Genomic DNA, 22,587 nt, shown 5'->3' on the forward strand with positions numbered 1-22,587 from the left:
TCGAAGCGTATAATGGCAAAATGATAATAAATTGACGATGTAAGACAACGTTCTTCCTCGATGGACCGTTTATCTTATTGGTGATCACGGGTGACCACCGTGGCGGCTTGGTAACAGTTGATAGCGACATATTGTAACAAGGCTTCGTTTATTTCAACAAACCGTTCGCATTCGTTATTTCGTCGTAGGCAAAACGTGCGGAATATATCGTTGAAACGCGTAGAAGATATTAGTAAACAGTATTACGATTATTTTTACGATTTCGACGAAACATTCGGCTGAAATGGTAGAGGTAAAAAGAATTACGTTTGCGATAAACCAACGGTAGTGGTAGATCACAACGGAGGAAAATGTGCCGTAGATTTATCGGATCGAACGATAGCGTATTCCACACCGCATAGAAGAACCCTCGAGTGGTATATAAAATTGGCTTTAGAGTTATTGTTAAATGCATCGATTTCAAACGCGACGATACTCTATAAACGAGCAACAAAAACAAAAACCAAGGTATCGGATTTTAGAATGGCACTCGCGATGCACCTTACACAGTGCCATTCACCGGAACCGTGAAATATTCTTATTCGACAAAGATCGCGACACGAAACGCGGAAGAAAGAAGGGCAAGCGCATCTGGCAGGAAAATTTTGCAGAGAGTGGTATGAAAAAAATGTTAAACAGTTGGGATCAAAAATTGCTAAGAATCTGACCAAAAAGGTGATCACCTATCGTCCAGATTGTATCGATGAGCCACATTTATGTTTCAAGTGTTTTAACACAGTGCACAGTCAGATGCAAGATTTGTTCTTATTTTTTTTATCGATGTTCTAATAAAAACGTTTAATCGCTCGATGGGGCACATTTTGTTTCAAAGTATCTTCTATTTATCGGTTATATTCAAAACGCCTTAACTATCAATTTTCCTACAATTTGTACAATTGTAACAAATTCAAGCGCTCAGGTCAGCAATGACCAACGTGGCAGTCAAATTGTTAACGACGACAGCGGCAGAGCATCGTTGTTCGTGACGGACCTTTTACTTCTCTTTCTTCTTTTCTTTTTTAGGATATCTAATACAGTAAAACGTATAACCACAAATAGCAAAGTGGACGCGATAGCGTAGAAAAAGAACGAGCGAAATTAGGATAATATTTTTCACAGTACGCGTAAGCGTAAGAGGAGCCAGGATGTTCGCGTACGAACGTAGACGACTGTACAAACGACTCGATAAATCGGCTAACTAAACTAGCATTTACCAACACCTGGCAAAAGCAACGCCGTAGCCCTGTAACGACAGGTCGATCTCGCGCGAGACGCTTAAAACGCGAAACGGGCGTTTCTCGATCGACGCGACGATAATTCCACGGGTTCGATGGCCAAACGAGTGGAAGCTGGATCGCGTAAATGCGAGCGTTCGATGAAATACGGTTAATTAATTACCGGGTAGGCTACGTCGCGGCGGACAGCACAATGTACGCGTTAAGCGGCACCGGTGTTACTATTTCGCCAATGCCAAATTAAGACCAGTCACCTTGTATGGAGTCGTCGTGCATCGGCAACGAGCCTCTTGGCTCCCTTTAATTAATGCCTACAGGCAGTTGTTTAAAATCGCTTGACTCCGCCCACGCCTCGTGGCGCGCACTCGGCTGCCATTCGGACGAATATAATTGCAGAGAACTCGCTGCGCCGACACCGTATAAAAACCAAGCGTGTCTATGGTGCAGAACGGACACGTACACGGAGTATGAATACGGAGAATGCGTTCGGGATACGCCGCTAACGACTGCAAACTCTGTTCGATTACGGTTGTTCCAGCTGGACGATAAGCGAGGTTTAAAGTTTGCGATCGGACGATGATCGGAGAAAAGCAGATTTAGGGTACGGTCGCGGCACCAAAAAGCTCGTTAGTTGGTAAACGAGCAAGTCCAATTTTAGACAAGACGCGATTCCCTTTGGAAATATAAAGCAAAAGTACAGAGCGACGTCTTTCTGTGGCGGCACTCGACCACGAAGCGCGACACCTTCGAAGCGTAAGGCCGACGTGTCTACGGTTCTTTCGCCGAATATTCGGAAGAATGCATACGCGGCAACTGTCGCGGACATCCAATAAACGTAGCGGGGATTTCTAGGGGCAACGAAAAAAAGAACGCGTTTGCTTTCGAAGCAAAGATTCATTCCGCTCCGAGCTGCGAAGTACGAAAGGTTTAGCGTCACAGCGAGGCAAACACAAGCCGAGATACGTGATTATCGACTCTCGATCGTTAATCGTTAATTGTTGATCGTAAATCGTTGACTGTTGATCGTTAATAACTTATTAAACCTTTTTTACTGAACGTCAAGAGTATTCTCGCGGGGACCTTCGCCAACAACCACCTCGGTACGTTTACGTAACGCCTGGCCAAAACTAAGACAAAGTCTGCGAATCGACGCTTGCCGATAATTAGGCGAGACGCGCCACGCATCCCTCGTAATCCACGTATCGTAGGTGAAACTCGCCAGTTTTTCCAGAGGCGAGCGTGATTGGAGAGTTGTCCGGTGGTATTCTCAGCGAAATAAAACGAACTTCGCATTGGTAATAAACGTTGGAGTGAACGACAGGGTGGCGAATTCACCTTTAATCGGAAATCTAATGTTTCATTCGTGCCGATAATTTACCTCGCGACCTACGACCTTCCCGCACAGACTCGTACTCGGAGGAAATAAAATTTCTTTCGCCACCCTCGGCGAACCTGGCGCAAACGTCGAGCGAACCGACGATTAAACTCCCTTAGAAACTCGTAATTCCAAAGAACGTTAACTCCTACACGCGCGGCAATCTCGTTTCGTTGGAAGAGCGCGTGCGCGCACGCGTTATCCAGCCAAGTCGGCGGAGATATCCCGGCGGCGGGATAGGGGAGCGTGCGAGACAAATTGAAGTTTTTCGCGAACGAACCTGTCCGTGCACCGCGAACCTGTCTTTCTTCGACCGAACCGGCCGCAGCAGCCCGCTCTATCCGATCTTGCTTGCTCGCTTCACGCTTCACGCTCGATGCAATTCCGCGCTCGCAATCTCCTCGGCGTCCGAGCGGCCACCGACTCGCCTTAAATCGCCGATTTACTGGACGCGCGAACTTCTTATCTTTTTGCCCTATAAGGCACTTGCCGACCCGAACGCGAGGAAACGCGAAGAACGAGTACGCGTATCCGGTTCTCTTCTCTTTGTATCTCGTGATCTCAGAATTTCGGAGAACGCGTATCTTTGAAAGTTCCACGCGTTCGCGGGAAGAGAAGACGAAGCAAATTCGTCCGTTTCCACGACCGAACCAACGTTCCTGCGATCTTTCCACGATTTATCGACACGTCGATCCAATAACTTTCGCTTCACGGCCTTCCGCTTCATCTTGCCATCTTCCTTTCTACGAGTTTCCTTTTATTCTTCTTATCGATTATTTCCTTCCCGCTGCTTCCGTGCCGTTTTATCGCGCGTTTTCTCGCATCGATTCAGCGAACTCGAGTCTTCGTCTTTGCTACGATCCTCGCGCGTATTTTTACGTTTCAATTTTGCTCCCGTTTTAACGAACGAAGGGAATTTGTTGTAAAATCGGAACGAGGAGTAGCGATAACACGTTCTCCAGGTTTTGTCCACACGGTGAAGAGATTTTTTAACGTCGAAGAGCTACAGCAGCGCAGCTAAATAAAAATGCGAAGGTCGAGTATTCGTCTAGCTGAATCGTTTTCTCTTTTCTGTTAAGAAGCAAGAAAAATCCGGCTGCGGAGGATCGGCTGGCAGAGAAATAATACGCGTTCGAGTAGCCGGAGGAAGGCAAAGTTACGAAGAGAGAACGGTAGTCGATTATTAAATTTCTGTGCCGGCAGCATCTAACGCGGGACGTTGCTTCCCAGGCCCCCGGTGGTGGCCAAAATTCCTCTTTTTTTCATCGAGTTCCGCGACGAGACCGTATTAGGAAACCTGCAGTCATTGTGCGCGCCACGCTCCGCAACGACGACACGAAGAGAAATGGCGACGACGACGACGACGACGCCTTTTCGCTTCGAGCAGTTGCGCGTCAAATTTTCTCCCTCGTGTTCCTTCGTGAACTAAGCATACGATGTAAGTGGCACGAGAAAGACGATCGTCGCATCCTGTCGCTAGGAAAAATATCTACAAACAAAATTCGCGAACGAATCGCTACGTCTCCTCCGAGACGAAAATATCGTAGAATTATAGCTGAGCTAGGTTCTAAAGCGGCAAAAATTCAATCAAACGGACAATTTCTATACTTTCATCGCTGAGATCGTCGAATCTTTAAATCTCCACGTTCCACTCTGGCATCAACAAAATTAACATTCCGAGTTTCGCACGTCGATCGTCTTTTAGCGAAACGTTTCGTCTCGAGAAAATCGTCTCGACGAACGCGCCGCTGGAAGCGTCCGATCTGAAAGAAAATTCGAATCAAAGCGTAACGACTTTGTCCAACGAGTTCATAAAATTTGCAAATGCGCGAGTTTGAGTCTGTGTACGAAGACGCGCGGTTGGAGCGCCGAAGCGCGTCGCGTCGCGCCGCGCCACACCGCAACCACGTCTCCACATCGACCGACGATAAAAAGTGTTCAAGGTGAGCCGGAGAGACGTATGAATGGGCGTATGCATGAATGGCTGGCTGTACGCATCGAGCTGAGACCAGCCAGTGCGTGCACACTGCACACGCATCCTTGTGCCCTCTCCGCGTGTATACGTCGTGCACGCGTGTACAATACACGTAACACATACTTATCTGTTCAAGCGAGCTGCATCGTGGTCGCGATGTATACGGATCCTCGGCCGATGTATCAATGAATCGTTCAGAGAACGTTTAATTAGCTTTCTCTCCGACAATTATCTTCGACAATCGTAACAAATACTTATACGTATACAAATACGTATTACGGGGTTGGCGACATACTCGGCATCGAATTACCGCGATTACGATACAGTCGCATCGCCAGGTGAGAAGGTAGCATCTTCTTACCCCATTTGCATCATGGCCTTGCTTAACACGTTGATTGCCATGCGTGTTTTCACTGAAATCTCCGTCAGGCCACGCGAGTTTTCACTGAAATCTACATCAGGCCACGCGAGTTTTCACTGAAATTTTCGTCAGGCCACGCGAGTTTTCTCTGGAATTTTCGTCAGGCCACGCGAGTTTTCACTGAAATCTACATCAGGCCACGCGTGTTTTCACTGAAATCTCCGTCAGGCCACGCGAGTTTTCACTGAAATCTACATCAGGCCACGCGAGTTTTCACTGAAATTTCCGTCAGGCCACGGGAGTTTTCTCTGAAATCTACATCAGGCCACGCGAGTTTTCACTGAAATTTCCGTCAGGCTACGGGAGTTTTCTCTGAAATCTACATCAGGCCACGCGAGTTTTCACTGAAATCTCCGTCAGGCCACGCGAGTTTTCACTGAAATTTCCGTCAGGCCACGGGAGTTTTCTCTGAAATCTACATCAGGCCACGCGAGTTTTCACTGAAATCTCCGTCAGGCCACGCGAGTTTTCTCTGAAATCTCCGTCAGGCCATGCAAGTTTTTTCTGAAATCTCCGCCAGGCCACGCGAATTTTCACTGAAATCTCCGTCAGGCCACGCGAGTTTTCACTGAAATTTCCCTCAGACTACGCGTGCCGCAGTACCAAGCGTTCTCTTCTAAGTATTTCCACTGATATTTTAGTAATGCGAGTAAATGATTTGTTTAATAAACCATTTTCGTATTACTTTTATAACAATTCGATAGTTTTATTATTTCCTCTAGAATATCTTCTCAAATACCTACGATGATCCTTCGCGAGTAGTCAAATAAGCGTCACCCGAATACGGGTGTCAAGGCAGTCAACGCGTTAAGGGGACAGTTGAAGGCATCAGCGGTCGTTCGTAGGTGCAGTAAATGACATCCGAATTGTTCATGGAGTTTATCGAAAACGTACTGTTCAAAACGACTGGCAGAAAATGTTACCTCGCAAACGTCGCATCTTACGTTCTTTATAACAGAGGGAAAAAGTAAAAATCATTTATTTAAAAAAGATTATTTAGATTAAAATGGAAATTAAACGATATTGTTTCTCGTGGAATTCTTTAAAATGGTCGATACGTAATGGCAAATCTGAAATATGGCATTTAAAGAACGTTTCTCTTCGAGTACGTTCAGATAAGCGTGCGACGCATCTCTTTAGTTTACATCGTAAAATTTGGATATTTTTTAAATTTGAATTTGTTAAGTTTCCTTAAGATCGACGGTACTTACTCATAGTGGCGGTTGAAAAGATTTTCACAACGAAAGTAAGGCTTGTTTAGAAAATAATGAACCGATATAGGCGAGATGCCGACAAACGGGTCAAAAGCGATCTCTCGCATCTGAAAAATACTTTACGACTGAGATAAAAAGCAGTCGCAGCGCGCGTAATAATCCACGCTTGGTGATAGAAGACAGTCGTTCGATTGCGTAATCATCAACGCTTGGATGCAAATGAGTTACCTGGCGCTTCGTAGACGTGCTACGTCTAATGTACAGTTTTCCAACGATCGTCGCACGACGGGAATCTTTCCCAAGACCTTCTATGTTCGGTGTCGAGCGCACGAGTAACTAAAGGCTTGAAAATTGAAAATTTACGCCGCGTGAATTTATGGCTGGAACTTCGTGCACCGATGAAGAAATAGATGGTAAAGTGCTAACGTGGCAATTACTTTGCAGCTAGTTTCGAATACCAACGGGTCGTCGACGAGTGTCAGAACGAAGAAGAAGAAGAAGAAGATAATCGTAGTAAATCAACAAATAAATACACGTACGTTGAAGATAAAATGAACAGATTTATAACGTCAATCTTCTGCGCTCGCGACTCTTCTCCTCCCAACGTGTTCGACCCTACGCATCTTCCTTCGTTTAATCGAACAAATTTCTCGCCTTTTTTACAGATCGTCCTTTTTACGGTAGAAGATGACACACGTTGGAGAAAGGCAGAAGCACGCGCGAGAGTAACGAGACGCAAACTGAACAACGTGCAAATCGTTGGAGAGGAGTAGCACGTCCATCCGTTCAAGCTGTCGTTGCTAAAAATCAACAAGCGGAAAGATCAGTGACGATTACGTTTTATTATTACAGATTATAAGAACCGATCTCCTCGCTATCGGCAATACGTACAAAATAGTTTTGCTTGTCGCTGCACAGGACAATAACGACACGGGTATAGGACGGTTCCTGTTGCATTTTCCCTCGTTCCGTCGCTTATCGTCGTCGTTGTTTTCAACGCGCAGTTTCTCCTCCAACGACGGAGATCCATCGGCGCGTTTACGAACTCGTCAAATCGCTACGAGCACGCCGGGCATCCGCAAACGGGGCATCGTGAAAGCGAAAAGTCGACGAAAGCACGTCCCATCGAAGGAGGCGCCGCGAGTCTCAGGTACGATCGTTTCTCATTCTCGTTTCAAACCTTCTCCTATCGTTTTCGTCGGACGTGTACGAGGCGCCAACGCGACGATCTCCGTCCTTTCGATCGACGCATTCGATCACGTGTTTCCACCAACGTTTACGCGTTTTCTTCCATTCGATTACATCTTCATAAACGCCACTCACCGACATAAACTATGTACGACTATGTATGTACATGTATAAATAAACCGTCATCTATTATAATAATTATAATAATAATAATAATAATCATATAATAATAATAATAATAATAATAATAATAATAATAATAATAATAATAAAGAAAAAACACGGCTTTTGATTTAACAAAGAGTATAAATAAGACTAGATTTCGTTAGGCGTTATTAAATAAGATTGGCGAGTAATTTACGATTAAAAAATAATCACGATAATCGTATAGTTAGAACGGGCTTTGCCGTTTCCTCTTCTGTCGCTCTCTTCTCGTTATTCCGTTTCCTCCTTCGAGATTATTCCCCATGCCGAGTCTCGCTCTCTCTCAACCTACGTATTCTCTTCTTTGCCCGATCTCGTTGCCTCTCGTTCTTGCTGTCTGTTCCTGGAAGCGGACAAGCCTCGCGAAACGTATCGCAAAATCGAAAGCCGAAGAAAGTCTCGCCTCGGCCATGGTCGGGCCAGCTAGAAAGCTGAATTTATCGCGTCACGCCTCTCGTTTCTTAACGCGAAGATTACATCCGTATCCGCTTTTAATCGGCGAGCACGAAACCACGCTCTTTGGTTAACTACGACAAACACGTTCTTTCAGCGCTATGTACATTCCAGTCTCCCATCTTTGGCACGAGCTACGATCGAATTAACATTATTATTAAATCACGTTACGCGACGATACCACGCCGCTGTCTCTTCTCTCTTGCGCTCCCGCTCTTTCTCTCCGCCTTGGCGCAAGACGGTAGCGACGAAATCTCGAAATCCGTGCGCGATATTTAGCAACGCGCGCGTACGTCGATAAGAACAAGATACGAAGGGAAAGTTCGATAAAAGAAGTTCTCAACGGCCACCGTCTCGAGCGGCTGTTTTTCGATTTGTCGGAAGAACGCGACGTGCACGATGCGCGTCGTATTTTACACGCGTTGTAAAGTCTCGATACCGAACCGTCGTGACGTTAACGGTCAGCCGTGGTTGATCGCGAGCGCACAGCGAAAGCTACGCGATTGTCTCTCGCGTTTAACCTGTTACCTCGTTCGCTGCGTTACGCTTCTTAATCGGCAACTTCTTCGGCCAAGATCATAAATTCGATAAAGGAGAAACGACGTCGACCGAGTCTTTCGAATATTGCGAACGTACGCGACCGCGTTCTCGATTTGACGATCCATCGAAGAATCGACCAGATTTGGCGATGATTTTTAGATAATTTGAAATAAACACGATCGAGCAAAAGGCGGATAAACATCGAAAACACGAATTATTAGGAGAATCGCGTAACAGGTTAACGCGTTAAAACTGCGCTCTACGCCCTAATCGATTGGCTACTTTTACGTTGCGCTAATTAGGTTTCTCAAAAATACCGTAACAAGGCAGTTTAACAACAGTTAAACGGTTAGCAACAACGATCGAGACTCGTAACAGGCATCGCGATACAGAGTGACGCGCGATCGACGAATGGCTAGAAAATCGTGAAAAGCGGACGTCGCTGAACCAACAAACTCGATGGACGAGGCGACCAGCAACGTCCACCTGCTTCGAGTAGATTTAACAATCGCGTTTTACAATCTCAGGCGTTTTCTTATCCGTTAATTTCGAAAAGCGATTCCTCCTTGGAAACTAAACGTTTCTTCCGTTTTTAATTCCCGTTACGTTTCCGTCAGCCAAAGCTCATCGGCAACGTATCGTTACATTTTTCACGGCTTAAGGAATATCGTCCTACGATACGCAGTTTATCGTTTACCAAAGTTTCGTTTCGTTAGCTGATAATTTTCGCGATCGTCGGATACGAAACACGGACATACGAAACTCGCTTGGAGGAAGAACTCCTCTCGACTATTTGGCCGTTCTTTTCATCGAGATCGATCGCCGCAGAATCACTGTACCGTCGTCCTTCGAAATCTACGTACAATATGCTGGCCGTTCTTCGCTTCGAGCACTGGCAAGAAAAAGAACGATCGTCGAACCGATCGATATCCGCTGGATGTCAGGAAGCGTCGCGCGCCTACTCCGCAGAGTGGCAAAGGTAGCGTCAAGTTGGAATCGTCCGACCGCCTCTGGCAGCAATTTCAACGTTTCACGTCAGTGGCAGAGCGCGATGCTCGTCGACGAAGCCAGCCGGAACGTCCACCATATTGGCACGAGGGACCGGCGACGGTAACACGTTCGTGTCGCTCTCCGCGTCTCCGTCGGCCATTTCGTTGTCCGGAGCGCCCGTCAGCTCGCGCACATTCCCCGGCAGGTAGTCCTTCCAGCTTCTAAACAGATACCTGGTGAATTTCCTAAGCTGCCGGAACTTGCAGTAGGTAGCGCCCTCGGCGGACTCCAGCTGCTGCGTCTGTATGAGAAATCCTTTCTCCTTGAACGTTTGCTCCAGCTTCTCCCTCTGAAGGGACTTTCGAGTCTTCCTCTTGCGACGACCTTCTTCCTGATTGCCGCTCCTCTGGCAGGCTGTCGGCTGAATCCTCTCGCCGGCGGCGTTGAGAAAAGCTCCCGTCGACGAACCCGATTGCCCTGCCGACTGTTGAAGCGCTTCTCGCGGAAAGAACTCGTAGCCGCGCATACTCTTGTCCCCGGTGCCGCTGTAGTATCTAAAGTTGCCGCCTGAATCCACCGACAGGCTCTTCTTCTCCTGTAGACTGGGCTTCGCACCTCCGGTGAATTTAAATTTGCATATGCTCACTTCCGTCGCTGGATTGTTGTTGTTCTCCGATGGCATGGGCGGGATGAATATGGCGGATCGTTTCCTCTTCGTCGGCTGTCCCTGAGCCTGAACCACGGACGCGTTCCTCTTCGGCCTGGGCGAGACAGGAGGCGGCACGGAGGACGTTTGAGAGGCCGGTTGGACCGTGGCTGGCAACAGAGGCGGACTCTTCGTCTCCATCATGGAGTATATCGATTTAGGGACGATCTTCTGCTCCTTCGGATGTTGGTCCAAACCTCGGGGATAACATTTGTCGTTCTGTGCCATTTTTTGGTAGTAGAGTAGCTGCGATTGCAACGCCATCGGATGGATAAAGACTCCGGCGTTCGGCCAGTACACGAATCCGGGATTGCCACCCAACACCGGCTCGATCACGTTGTTGTTGTTGTTGTGATTCACGTTGTTGCCGGTGGTATGACCGAGATGATCCAGCGAACGGTAGCCCGGTTCCGAAGGGAACGTGGCGCCTATACACTCGATCTCCTCTCCGTCGCTGGACGTCTCGCTCTTCACCTGCCCAGACTCGTACACGTTGCCGTGTTTTCTTAGTAGCCTGATTTTCAGCTGATTCAAGTCTCTGATACAGAGATTCAACGGCTCGTCCTGCTCCCTCGAGTTTTCCATCGCGCCGAAGCTTCGTCGAGACTCCTGCGTCAATCGTTTCTCCAACAAGCTACTGATTCTATTCTGAACGTCGGTTCGTTGGAACGGCATCTGCGGCGAGATCCTCTCGCGGCAGTCCAGCTTGTCCCTCGGCGACAGCCTTCTCTCCTCGTGGCCAGGAGTGCCGGGTAGTATGGTGCCGTAATTCTTGTAGATTAAATGGCAAATGTCGGCTTTCTTCGGTTTCCTACCGCGTCGCGGCTTGCTGTTGTCCAGCGTGATCTCGCCCATGTAAGGCAGATCCGAGTATTTCATCGGCGGCCTGCCGGATCCTTGAGACAGCGGCTGTTGCTGCTGACCGTGACCGTGGTTATGATTATGGTGGCCCGTGTTCAACGCGTGCGTGGAGGTGGACGTGATCACGGACCTCCTGGAGCCCGACGCTTGGCACGAATTTACGGGCGAGCATTGCGACGACGAGATCCGCGGACACAGCTCTTGTTGCATCGCGGCGATCCGCTGCAGCCAGCCGTGCACGTCGGCGATGGGACTCGGCGTCGAGGTGGAGCTGGTTGGCGCCGGGCTCGGAATCGTCGGTTCCGTTAGCCGCGTCGGCGATGAGTTTAAAGCCTCTTGAGCAAGGGACGCCTCGTAGTGGTCAAGGTACTCCGGGGGCAGCGCCTGGTGATGAAACTTGAGCTTCCATCGCGACTTCCTGCGGCCTCGGCTGCAACAGATATCGACGGTCCGTTCGTTTTTAACAGATTCGCTCGCTCTTTCTCCGTCGACTACTTTTTTCAACTACTCGAACGGACGGGCTCTCAGTCGTCGGCCGATAACGTCCGATCGCCCTGCGGCTCGTAACTCGCGATACGGAGAAAAGCAAAGAGAAGATAATTTTCTCCTCGACCGCGTCCCTTTCTCTCCGCGCGATTCTTCTCCGCCACGGATTCTACGAAATTCGCCGCGATTCGACGACATCCCTCCGCGTTCGCGATTCTACCCGCTAATCGATTCGTAATTAATTTCTCGTTAGGCGTTGCGGATGTGGCTCGTAGAGAAACGTATGGAAATCGGATGCTCGACGCCGATAATTACATCGGCGATACGGGCCTTTCGTTAACGTTCTTTTCCACCTAACTGCATTCCGAACCACACCTTGGGACGGCGATTTATACAAACGGCTGCGTGCCACCTTACAGGCGTATTATGCATAGAGAGAGAACGTGCCCCGCGCTTCTCTTCCACCGGTGGCTCTAGCGCGCCACGCGTTTAATGAAATTCAATAACGGTAATCGACTCGCGGCGTTTCAGCGACGTACCAAACAAGTTCGCTTTTTTCTCGTCCGCGCAAGAGTCCGCGAGACACGCGGAACGAACCAGTTTCTCCCGGCGAAGAGTCCTTTTTGCCGCTTATTTAAAAGCGACTGTTTCGTTGCCAGCGCCGCGAGTTTTACGCGAAAATGATCGTTAAAAGGGTTTCACCGTGCGCGTCCGACGAGGCCTCGAGGCTGTAGGCGCGTACGCTTTCAGCGAGATAACGGAAAAATCGTTTCTCGAGGAAAACGCACGGGTAACTCGGGCCGAGAGAGTTTCCGCGTTGCTACCATCGCTGATTATCGTTGTCACCTGGCTTTTTGGCAGCTGTTTTAGCTTTCGAGTATATACAGCATCAACGATATCTTTTTAAATTTCCCGTAAACGCGCGAACGTTCGTGATTTGTTAACGAATTGTCAACCAATTATTTCATACGCAAAACTCGTATTTCGAGCAAACGATGATTTCCATATCTGTTCTCAGAGTCAATTTATGGGTGGCGAGTAAAATAAAAAGAGGTTACTAAATTTTCTTTCCGTCCAAATTGATCGATTACTAACGCGATTATCGGAATAATTAGCAAGTTTGTATTATTGTCAATACCATCTAATGACACAATCCGCAATCACTTAGTTGCCAACCAATTATTGGTAAAATCGATCGAAACTAAGCGCGAAGGAAAGTTTTTTTTTGTTTTTTAATTATGTATTAGGTCGTCCGAAAAGTTTCTTTCGTTTCATAAGGTGATAATGGACCGTTGAAGTGGTCACCACTTCTACGAAAACTTTAAATCTGGTCTTTTTAGTTTTCTCAAGCGCCGAAGCCATCGACAGCGTATAGACGAAAGACTGGTATGAAGACAGACCATAAACAATAGACAGGCGACGTTGACTTCGGGGTTTTTCAGTTATAAGGTAACGCTGCTAGCGTGCGGATCTGGACCAGCTCAAATCGTATTCCTACTTATTATTACACTTCTCTGTTAAATATATATTTTCTACCTTACACTTTATCCACGCGTTTTCTCTCTTTATACGTCTAATAACATAGACGAACGACAATTTCCGTTTTATATTACTTTATTGAATTAACTATGATCCATTTCGTCCCGTTTCTATTATTACGTTCGTGCATAATTCAACGAACTAATATAAAATAAAAAAACATCGTGCGTCTATTATTTTCTTATAAAACGAAAGAAACTTCTCGGACAACCTAATATATTCGCATAGGACAATGAGCGTAAACCGTACCAACTCGATTTTCGACCTCGCAAAGTATCTGGCGCGAATAAAAAGCGATTAAAACGACGATTTACCTCGGCCTTCCTCGGCTATTGAGATCCGTAACAGTCTGTCCTGCGCTTTCCTCCAGTTCTTGAATCTGATGATGGCTGGTTTCGTGTCCATGTCCGTGTTTGCCATCGACGGACGTCGGCGAAACGTCTGCATCTACTTGAGGACTATCGAATTTTCCATTAGCTGTGTGTCGCGACGAGCGAAGAAAACGGAACGAAGCTTTCGTACTTCACGTTCGTCGATAAAAATACGAATAAAGTAAACGCGGATACCTAAGCGCGTGGATCGGGTGAAAGTTGTTACTCGATGAACGTATGTATATGTCTCGAAAGAAAAAGGAATTTTCTGCGCGACGTAAACATTCGTAAAACGTCGTACATAAATCACGTGGAAGAATCGAAAAACACCTACGACCTTTCCGAAACTTTCGTTTCTTCGCGAACTTTCGATAGAGAAAATAAAGTATCTTTACGACCTTCCTTTCCAATTTACCCACGTAGAAATTGAACGATATATAAAACTCGTGTCGACACGAGACGATAACACCGATAGACGTACAGTGGCTGACGAAATTATTCGAACGCTTAGGTGTGCGAAATTGAATGACCGAAACAATGTGAATTAAAGTAATTTGCTTAGACAAGCAGATGTCGATAGGAAGATGGAAGTGTTAAGATTATGCGAGTAAAATTTGCAAAGGATCGAACAACGTAGGTAGGAGTTATGGTACATTTATGAGCTTAAACAAGCATTGTAAGTGACCGACGAAAGTATTTGAACACTTACATATGCGAAATTGGATGGCCGAAATAATGTACGTTAAAGTAATTTGTTTGGAGAAGCAGATGCGAATAGGAAGATGGAAGTCTTAAGATTATGTGAGATGATACATTTACTAGAAACACGTATTGTAAGTGATTGACGAAAGTATTCCTACGCTTACATATGCGAAATTGGATGGCCGAAATAATGTGAAATAAAGTAATTTGTTTAGACAAGAAAATATCAATAGGAAGATGGAAGTCTTAAGATTATGTGAGATGATACATTTACTAGAAACACGCATTGTAAGTGATTGACGAAAGTATCCTACGCTTACATATGCGAAATTGGATGGCCGAAATAATGTGAACTAAAGTAATTTGTTTAGAGAGATAGATGTCAATAGGAAGATGAACGTGTTAAGATTATGCGAGTAAAATTTGAAAAGGATGGAACAACGTAGGTAGGAGTTATGGTACATTTATGAGCTTAAACAAGCATTGTAAGTGACTGACGAAAGTATTTGAACGCTTACATATGCGAAATTGGACGACTGAAATAATGTGAATTAAAGTAATTTGTTTAGACAAGCAGATATCGATAGGAAGATGGGAGTCTTAAGATTACGCGAGTAAAATTTGAAAAGGATTGAACAACGTAGATACGAGTTATGATACATTTATTAGAAACAGGCATTCTAAGTGACTGACAAAAGTATTTGAACGCTACATATATGCAATTGTTGTGGACTTACTTTTGTTTACAATTCCGGCAATCTCGTTATATGTAATCGGAATATTCGTGACGTATATGTAAATAATAATCGTAATGTATATCTAATAGTAATATTATTTCTCTTTCACGCTTCTCTTTCACACTTTTTCGTATTCATTTTAAATACTATCGTGCACATTTTTACGTTACTGTTACTGAAACGATATCCTAACATCAAGCGAACATTTTCATTTACCAGTGATGTTTACATTCGCTGTAAAGAAAGATGAAAAACTATCAACAATGTTACAGCGTTTAATATTTTTGCGAGACATATATAATGAATGTTTCCAATAAATGTATCGTAACTCCTGTCTATATTATTCGATCGTTTCCAAATTTTACCGATGTAATTTTCATACTTTCCCCTCGCTATAGATACCAAATTGTTCGAACAAATTAGTTTAGCAAACCTCGCTTTATTAATTGAAATTTCTAAGTGTAAGTCGAATACTTTTATGAGACACTTATCATGAATATTTCTAATAAATGTATCATAACTCCTGTCTATATTGTTCGATCGTTTTCAAATTTTACCAATGTAATTTTCATACTTTTCCCACGCTATAGATACCAAATTATTTTAACGAATCAGTTTAGCACACCTCGTTTAATTAATTAAAATTTCTAAGTGTAAGCATTCGAATACTTTTATGAGCCACTTGCCATGAATATTTCTAGTAAATGTATCATAACTCCTGTCTATATTGTTCGATCGTTTCCAAATTTTACCGATGTAATTTTCATACTTTTCCCCTCGCTATAGATACCAAATTGTTTTAACGAATCAGTTTAGCACAACTCGTTTAATTAATTAAAATTTCTAAGTGTAAACATTCGAATACTTTTATAAGCCACTGCATCTCGGTTGTTTCAAAACTCGAACGTTTGACCGAACCGATACATTTTTTTTTCTCCTTTCCGATCGTTTTGTAATCGATAACGAAGAGACGGGGAAGAAGTTTGGACTCGAAGGTAGTGGAAAGTAAATTATAAAATTATTACAATCGATTAGACGTACGTACGATGGAACGTGATCTACATGTACGTATGTACATATTCATACACGTGTATACACATTCGCGTGGTGCGAATCGACCCAGCCGTTTTCCGAACCATCCTCAAGTGCATAAATTACTTTTACGCGACTCGAAGGCGATCGTACTTGCTATACTCCATTAAAAAAATAATCTGTCGCTCGTAAACGCCAGCGGAACGTCCACCGACCCGAAAACCTACACCGTCTGTATGTATACACATACGTTTCGCGTAATAATAACCTTTTCGGTGTATTATTTCATTTCGCTGACGAGATATATTCATCTCGTTACGATGCGCAACGCGCCATAATAACAATAATAATAATAACTAATGCCTTTCTTATATGATTTACGTACGATACGATAATAACACATCGGGCTGTCGGCACGAGCGTTTATCTCGCTCGTGGAATGCTAATTTCAGTCATCAGGCTACGCAGCGTCGACAAAAAGAAAAAAGAAAAAAAAAAAGAAAAACAAAAATAGCCGACGAACGGAAACGCGCGCGATTTGTATTGAAAATTAGTTGAAAAATAAAAGAACGCGATCCAAGGATCCAAGGATTAAATTTACGAGGGAAATTACGAGGAAAAACGTTGGATAAAGAGGAGACAGTATGGACCGAGTGGAAAAGCTTCGATCGACATAAACCGTAGGCTCACCTCAACGCATTCGTGTCACGACTTCGTTCCTCCTCCTCCTGTGGCTCCTGCTTGACCGCCATGTGAAGCAGAGGTGGCAGCGGACACTTTACACGCGACGAACGATGCGGATGATGGTGCAGAGAAGCGTCGTCCGTGGGGCAACCGTCTATACCAGTAGATTGCGCGCGAGACACGATTTCCTCGGTCTGCATAGTGCCCCCTGCAACGCGAAACGTACTTGGTTACGTCGAGATCCAGCGATTTTTCGCGTTTCGATTTGTCGCGTCAGGAACGAACAACGTCGGTCGTTCTGTCTTCCTCTCTTTCTCTCTGTCTCTCGCTTAGTCTCCTCTTCTTTTCACCCTCCTTCCCGCTTTTTAAATCGGTTAAATTTGAAATCAGTGAATCGGATTCTACGATCGGTTGGTTCGTACCAAGCGTTCGACAGATCGCTATATCTCGCGCAGAGAACTGTTTGATAATTCTAAAGATATCCTCGTCGATACGATCCGATGGAAAGCAGGTGGCAGAGAGACGCGAGCGTTACGTTCCGTACGAACGTCTATCGAGTCGATACTCGGACGATCCAAAGAATCGACGATCTCGGCGAGTTTAGGGCAATTTGCAAACTGGAAAAATGCAACGCGCGCGATGTGAAATTACGATAATTGCGATGTTATATGGATAGATACGCGAGGGAATCTCCGCTTCGGTTCTACCCTATTCGTGCAACTTTCGACTCGCGCAAACATCCGCGTGATCCATCGATAATTCCCGTTTGCCGCGAGAAATAAGAAAAATGGGACGCGTACGACGAATTTCGACTTTTCGTCTGGTCGTATCGCTGCCAAGTGGTACGCGCACGGGTCGAAAGGAAAAATTGCGCGTGGGCATCCGTCGCATCGACTTTTACGATGCAGCCTGGATATCGCGGAATATTCATAAGCCTCTGGTATTAACGAAACATCGTTGGATTCACCGTAAATGCTGGTGCGGCGTTTGCACGCGACGACAGGAGCAGACGTAGATTTGCACGTAGACGTAGAGCGGAGCAGGCGTGAGAAATGGAAGAAACTAAACAAATGCCCACATGCGAATCGCGAGGGGAATCGCGTGGGGTGTTGCGGCATAGTTGGGCCGCGTGTGGGCACGCAGACGCGTCCAAGGCTTCGAAATCGAATAAAAGGAAAACGCGCAGCTGCCGTGTATTACGCGACGGATAGGTTTAGGAATGTTCTTCGACTCGCCTCTACGCACACACCTGTCGCGTATAATTCCTCGTAACGTTCCTTTAAGCTCATCGAAACGTCGATCCGCCCCGCCACGCACGTATAAATATAGTGCTCGGTCTAAGCGCGTTCTTCGCGCGTAATAATACGTACGGCAATCAGAGGACGACGCGCTTACGCGCAAAAATCAGCCTTGGCGAAAACCACGCTATCGAAAGAAGACGCGACTACGAGGTGAAGATAAAATCGCTTTCACCTATCGTCGGTGCGCGAAAAGCTCGGTCACGTAGCGTAGAAAGCTGCGACTATATCGTCAGCCGGAAAAGGCTCGGTACTCCCTGCAGAAAAGTCAGTTTTATTCGAATAAAGCGCTTGTTCGTCGAGTAGTCGCCGATCCGATCTGGTTGCTACGACCGGAAGGAAGCTGGAACGTCGTTGAAAGCTCCGCGACAACCGACAGCGATGCGGAAAGATCGCGAATCGTCGTGAAAAATCGTCGCGAATGGGAAGCAACGCGATCGAGTCTCTCGCGATTCGAAAGCACCGGTTCGCGATATTTCTGGTAATATCGGCTTGGCGACTAAGTGATTGCGGATTTTGTCATTAGGTGGTAATGATAAAATCACTTATTTGCCAACCGAATACGCCCGCGACGCGATCCATCGATTTGTTCGTGGCGGGACAAATTTAACGACAAAGACGATAACGTTCGATCGATGATATTTATCACGTATACATATATATTAGGTTGTCCGGAAAGTGTTTTTCCTTCGCAAACGTGTTTTTTACAACAGCGCATCTTCGCGCAAACGCGAAACCAAGTCTGTGAAACGTCGCTGTGTTTATCTCGACGGAACAAAACGAACGATACGTAATTGGAGAAAATAATATAAAACGAAAAGCGTCTATTATTTCGTGGTAAAACGAAAGAAACTTTTCGGACAAGCTGATATATCCGAAGAGCCAGGGAGAATGACGCGTGTCTGAGCTACCGGATCGAAAAGGACGGTCGACTAAAGGAAGAAAAAGGTGCGGCGACGGAACGATACGAAGGAAAAAGGGACGCGACTAGCTCGTAGACAAGAGCGGAAACGAGAAGCAGAAAAAGAGAAAGAACGGAGAGGCCGGCGTGTGGAATCGCAGAGATGAAGAAGCGTATTGTACATACTGAGTTTGCAGCACCGTAGGATAAAAATATTCCTGCTCGAAAATAGAAACAGACACGCGTACGGTTCTACCCAACACCCGCGACTCTTGCTCCGTACTTGGCCTTAGTCGATCGGGTTTCACGCCTTACCTTCCTATACCATCTTCGTTCCCAGACATCGGTGTAGTCGTGGTCGAATCATGGCGAGCGACGACCAATTCGAATCGAAGATTTCGAATCCGCCGTTTCGTCTTTGTACGTATGTTTGTCGTTGATCTTTTGCAACGCGCTTGTAAAAGGTTTGCTCGTCGAGAGTCAAAAAGTTTTCGACGGGCAAAGACCACGAACGTTCGTAAATTCGTCTAGGTTTCTAGCAGCGTTCTCTCGCTTTTCGTTTCTTATCGGGGAAAACGTCGATCGCGTCGCGTGTCTTTGACGGAGCGCGAAGTGGTAAGCGCCTCGTAAGCGCGCGATATCGATGCAAATTTTGGCGAATGTTTCCCAAATTTGAAAATACTGCGATCGCGATACACACGGAGTAACGTAGAACGACGTTTCTCTGTCGATTCAAAGGAATAAAAGCTATTCTGGCAACGACGTCTCGAAAGCAAAGCGAACGTTCGAGCACCGTACGGTGAAGGTGAAACGATATCGATCGATCACAGCTAATCGCAGCAGCGAAAACGCAGCGAAACGCGGTTAATTCGTTCGCAGCACGTGCGGCAAAAGTTCTAATAACCCCGGACACGTGTCATTTAAAATTAAACGGCACGGAGAGCGTCGCGCTAGCTAGATCGATCGAAGCGAAGTTGCGCCTCGACCTAGGTGTCGACCGACGTCAACGACGACCAAACGTCGCTCCAGTCGTGCACGCACCTACGAAACGTGAAATTCGATGGCAACGTCGTATCGTGTACGGTCGGTCTCGGTAAAACGATCCCTAGATTCGGCTTTCGAACGATTTACCGCGCTAAAACGCAGGCCAAAAACGGGAGCAACGTAGCTTACCGACCGGCGTGTCTGTGTGATGGTGTATTAATAACGGCGTGTGCGGGAGGTGGCCCGATTCATTGAAGACCAGTTATAGAATGATGCAGGCGGCCGCGTAACTACAATTTATTTTTTGGCTATTTTTAGCGGTTGGCGTAGCGCCACTATTTTCGGTTCTCTCAAATTTCTCACTCCATATTTGGGATTATGGATGACGGGCCCGCTGTGCGGTGTATCTTTACGACTAAGCCGGTTGAGACACTTTCGTTTGCCCGGTCGCTGATATACGCCGATGTTTCCTCGCCTCTGCCTTCTGCTCCCTAACTTCGGTATCCATTTATGCTCGCGCTAACTAACTCGCCACGCTACGACGCGCCGGTCACGCTCGTTTCACACGGAACATCGTTCCACCGCGCGCCAAATTTTCCATAGTATCGTTTCCCAAGCGAAATTATCGCGGAATCCCCTGATCTATGTTCGGCAACGCGCGTCTATGCCGCACCGTGGCACGTAGAAGCGCGCGTAGCGTCGGTGTAAATCACCAGCAACCAACTGTTCGAACGGAAACGCACGATATCGTTCGTCGCGATATTCCAACGACGTTTAAATATCCGACCGCGTGGTAATCGCGTTAGACCGATGGGATCGTCGGTGACTTTTGGCGATTAACCGATCGCGGCTTTCCGCAACGTGTGGATAATTGGATCGCGTAACGATCGTGGCGCGAATGTCAGAGGCGACTGATTTTTTCGCAATACCCGTGACACGCGACGACCGTACGCGATTACACGGGCAACAAGTGGACAACGATTAGTGGCGAGTACTCGCACGCGATCGAGCATGCGTTTGCTCTCTAATTGGCAAGGACGCAAGTAGGTTAAAAACGATAAGTCGGCTGTAACGCGGAGGAATATGTCAAGGCGACGCGGTGACGGCGAAGGAACCGCGAGAAACCTTTTCCCTCCTCCGATCATCTCGCCGGTTATCGTCGTTGAGGTGGAAAATCGCCTTTTACCCGGAACGACGCTCCACGACGATTTAAACGCGAAACTCGCGTTACGACGCACGCGACGACAAACCTGTCGTTGATCTGGAAACTTTGAGGCGCGACAGGACGCTGGAGGAAGAGCGAAATCGAACAATTTCGACGGACCGTGATCCACTGGCCCGATTACGCTACCGTGTCGCTGCAACACGCCTACGCGCAGGGTCGTCGTGCCGCGTGGTCGTGGAAATATCAAAGGGAATCCGTTAGTCCGCGATTGCTGTCGAGGTACCTGTGACGGGAAACTTGCTTTCTGGCAACATGAACGGTCGTTGCCGAAGGATCGTGGTTCCCGGTAAATCCTGTTCCACGGACCACCAACATTCGTCGTTGAAGCTCGTGCTCCGACTCGACCGGAAGCCTCCGTCCGAGCAATCTTCGCTGGGCTGCTGGTGATTTCGTAGAAAATCACTGGCGCGATCGCGATCAACGGCGAACGCGGATAGGACGACGAACGATAACGAGAAGGCAAGACGCGGCGACACGATGGTTGCGGTGCGATGAACTCGAATCACGCGATCCTCGCTCCGGACACTTGTTGTCTCGACCGGGTCGTGTCGCGTTCGCGAGTTCGGCGCAGCCACGGACACGCTGGAAAAACGGGGAAAGCGTGGACGATCGTATCGCCGACCAACTGGATGCCGAGAATGGAGACGGTAATCGAAAGAAGGAAGGTGCAAGAAGGCGGATAGAGGGCACGTGTCTGCGATGAGTTAGGTTATCCGTGGACGAGCACGGGACCAGCGATACGCCAAGAGAGAAGGAACACGCGCGAACAACTAGACAGAGAAAAGAAGAAGAAGAAGAAGCAGAACGAGAAGAGGCAGCAGAAGAAGAAGAAGAAGAAGCAGCAAAAGAAGAAGAAGCGGCTGAAGAAGAAGAAGAAGAAGAAGAAGAGAAACAAGGAGAGATCGATGAGAGGAGCAGAAGAAGAACATAGGGAAGGAGGAAAGGAGAGGAGAGAGAGAGAGAGAGAGAGAGAGAGAGAGAGCCGAAAAGGGGAGAGAAAGAGGAGGACGACAAAACGGAGCAGTCCGTTTTGAGGCAGTTTTGGCACTGTTACCAGCACCAACGGCCAAGCACCAACCCCGAGCAGCGCCTCCACCTCCGCCTGAGGAAGAAAAGAGGGAGAGGTAGCGAGAGGAATACAGAGACGATGGCGGTGGCAAAGAAGACGAGCAGAGATCCCCCTTAGAGGAAGAAGAGAGCGAGAGCGGAGGCGAGGGCGTATATTCTTGATTTGGGCGGATGGAAATCTGAGATTGCTCCATATCGGGCTGTGCGCCGTGACCACGGAGGTGCTCCGTAATAGCAGACGTCTCCGAACCTTCTCCTCGCTGTCTCTCTTCGTTTCTCAACCTCTCTAGCCTTCCATCTCTCTCTCTCTCTCTCTCTTACTCACTCATCGCGTGCTTCGTTCGCGTCTGTTCTTTTCT

At 46.8% G+C, this 22,587-nt stretch overlaps 1 protein-coding gene and 1 long non-coding RNA gene across 8 annotated transcripts in view; both read right to left on the reverse strand.

Annotated features, from left to right (window-relative positions):
- Positions 1–22,587, reverse strand: part of LOC126917391 (uncharacterized) — an 88,280-nt gene that overhangs the window by 22,341 nt on the left and 43,352 nt on the right. For 3 of the 7 annotated variants that reach the window (XM_050724198.1, XM_050724199.1, XM_050724196.1), the window contains exons 2-4: positions 16,759–16,960; positions 13,541–13,684; positions 7,083–11,631 (exon numbers count right to left, since the gene is read on the reverse strand). In XM_050724198.1, the coding sequence (XP_050580155.1) occupies positions 9,675–11,631; positions 13,541–13,684; positions 16,759–16,952 (2,295 nt within the window). In that variant the 5' untranslated portion in view covers positions 16,953–16,960 and the 3' untranslated portion in view covers positions 7,083–9,674. Of the gene's footprint in view, positions 1–6,256; positions 7,060–7,082; positions 11,632–13,540; positions 13,685–16,758; positions 16,961–19,137; positions 19,251–21,383; positions 22,540–22,587 lie in introns of those variants that run through there. The other 4 variants (XR_007710926.1, XM_050724197.1, XM_050724200.1 and 1 more) reach the window with 4 other exon arrangements.
- Positions 1–22,587, reverse strand: part of LOC126917423 (uncharacterized) — a 43,432-nt gene that overhangs the window by 2,618 nt on the left and 18,227 nt on the right. The gene's annotated exons all lie outside the window — the stretch shown is intronic.

Source organism: Bombus affinis, chromosome 6 (genome assembly GCF_024516045.1).
Source record: "Bombus affinis isolate iyBomAffi1 chromosome 6, iyBomAffi1.2, whole genome shotgun sequence".
Taxonomy (NCBI): Eukaryota; Metazoa; Arthropoda; class Insecta; order Hymenoptera; family Apidae; genus Bombus; species Bombus affinis.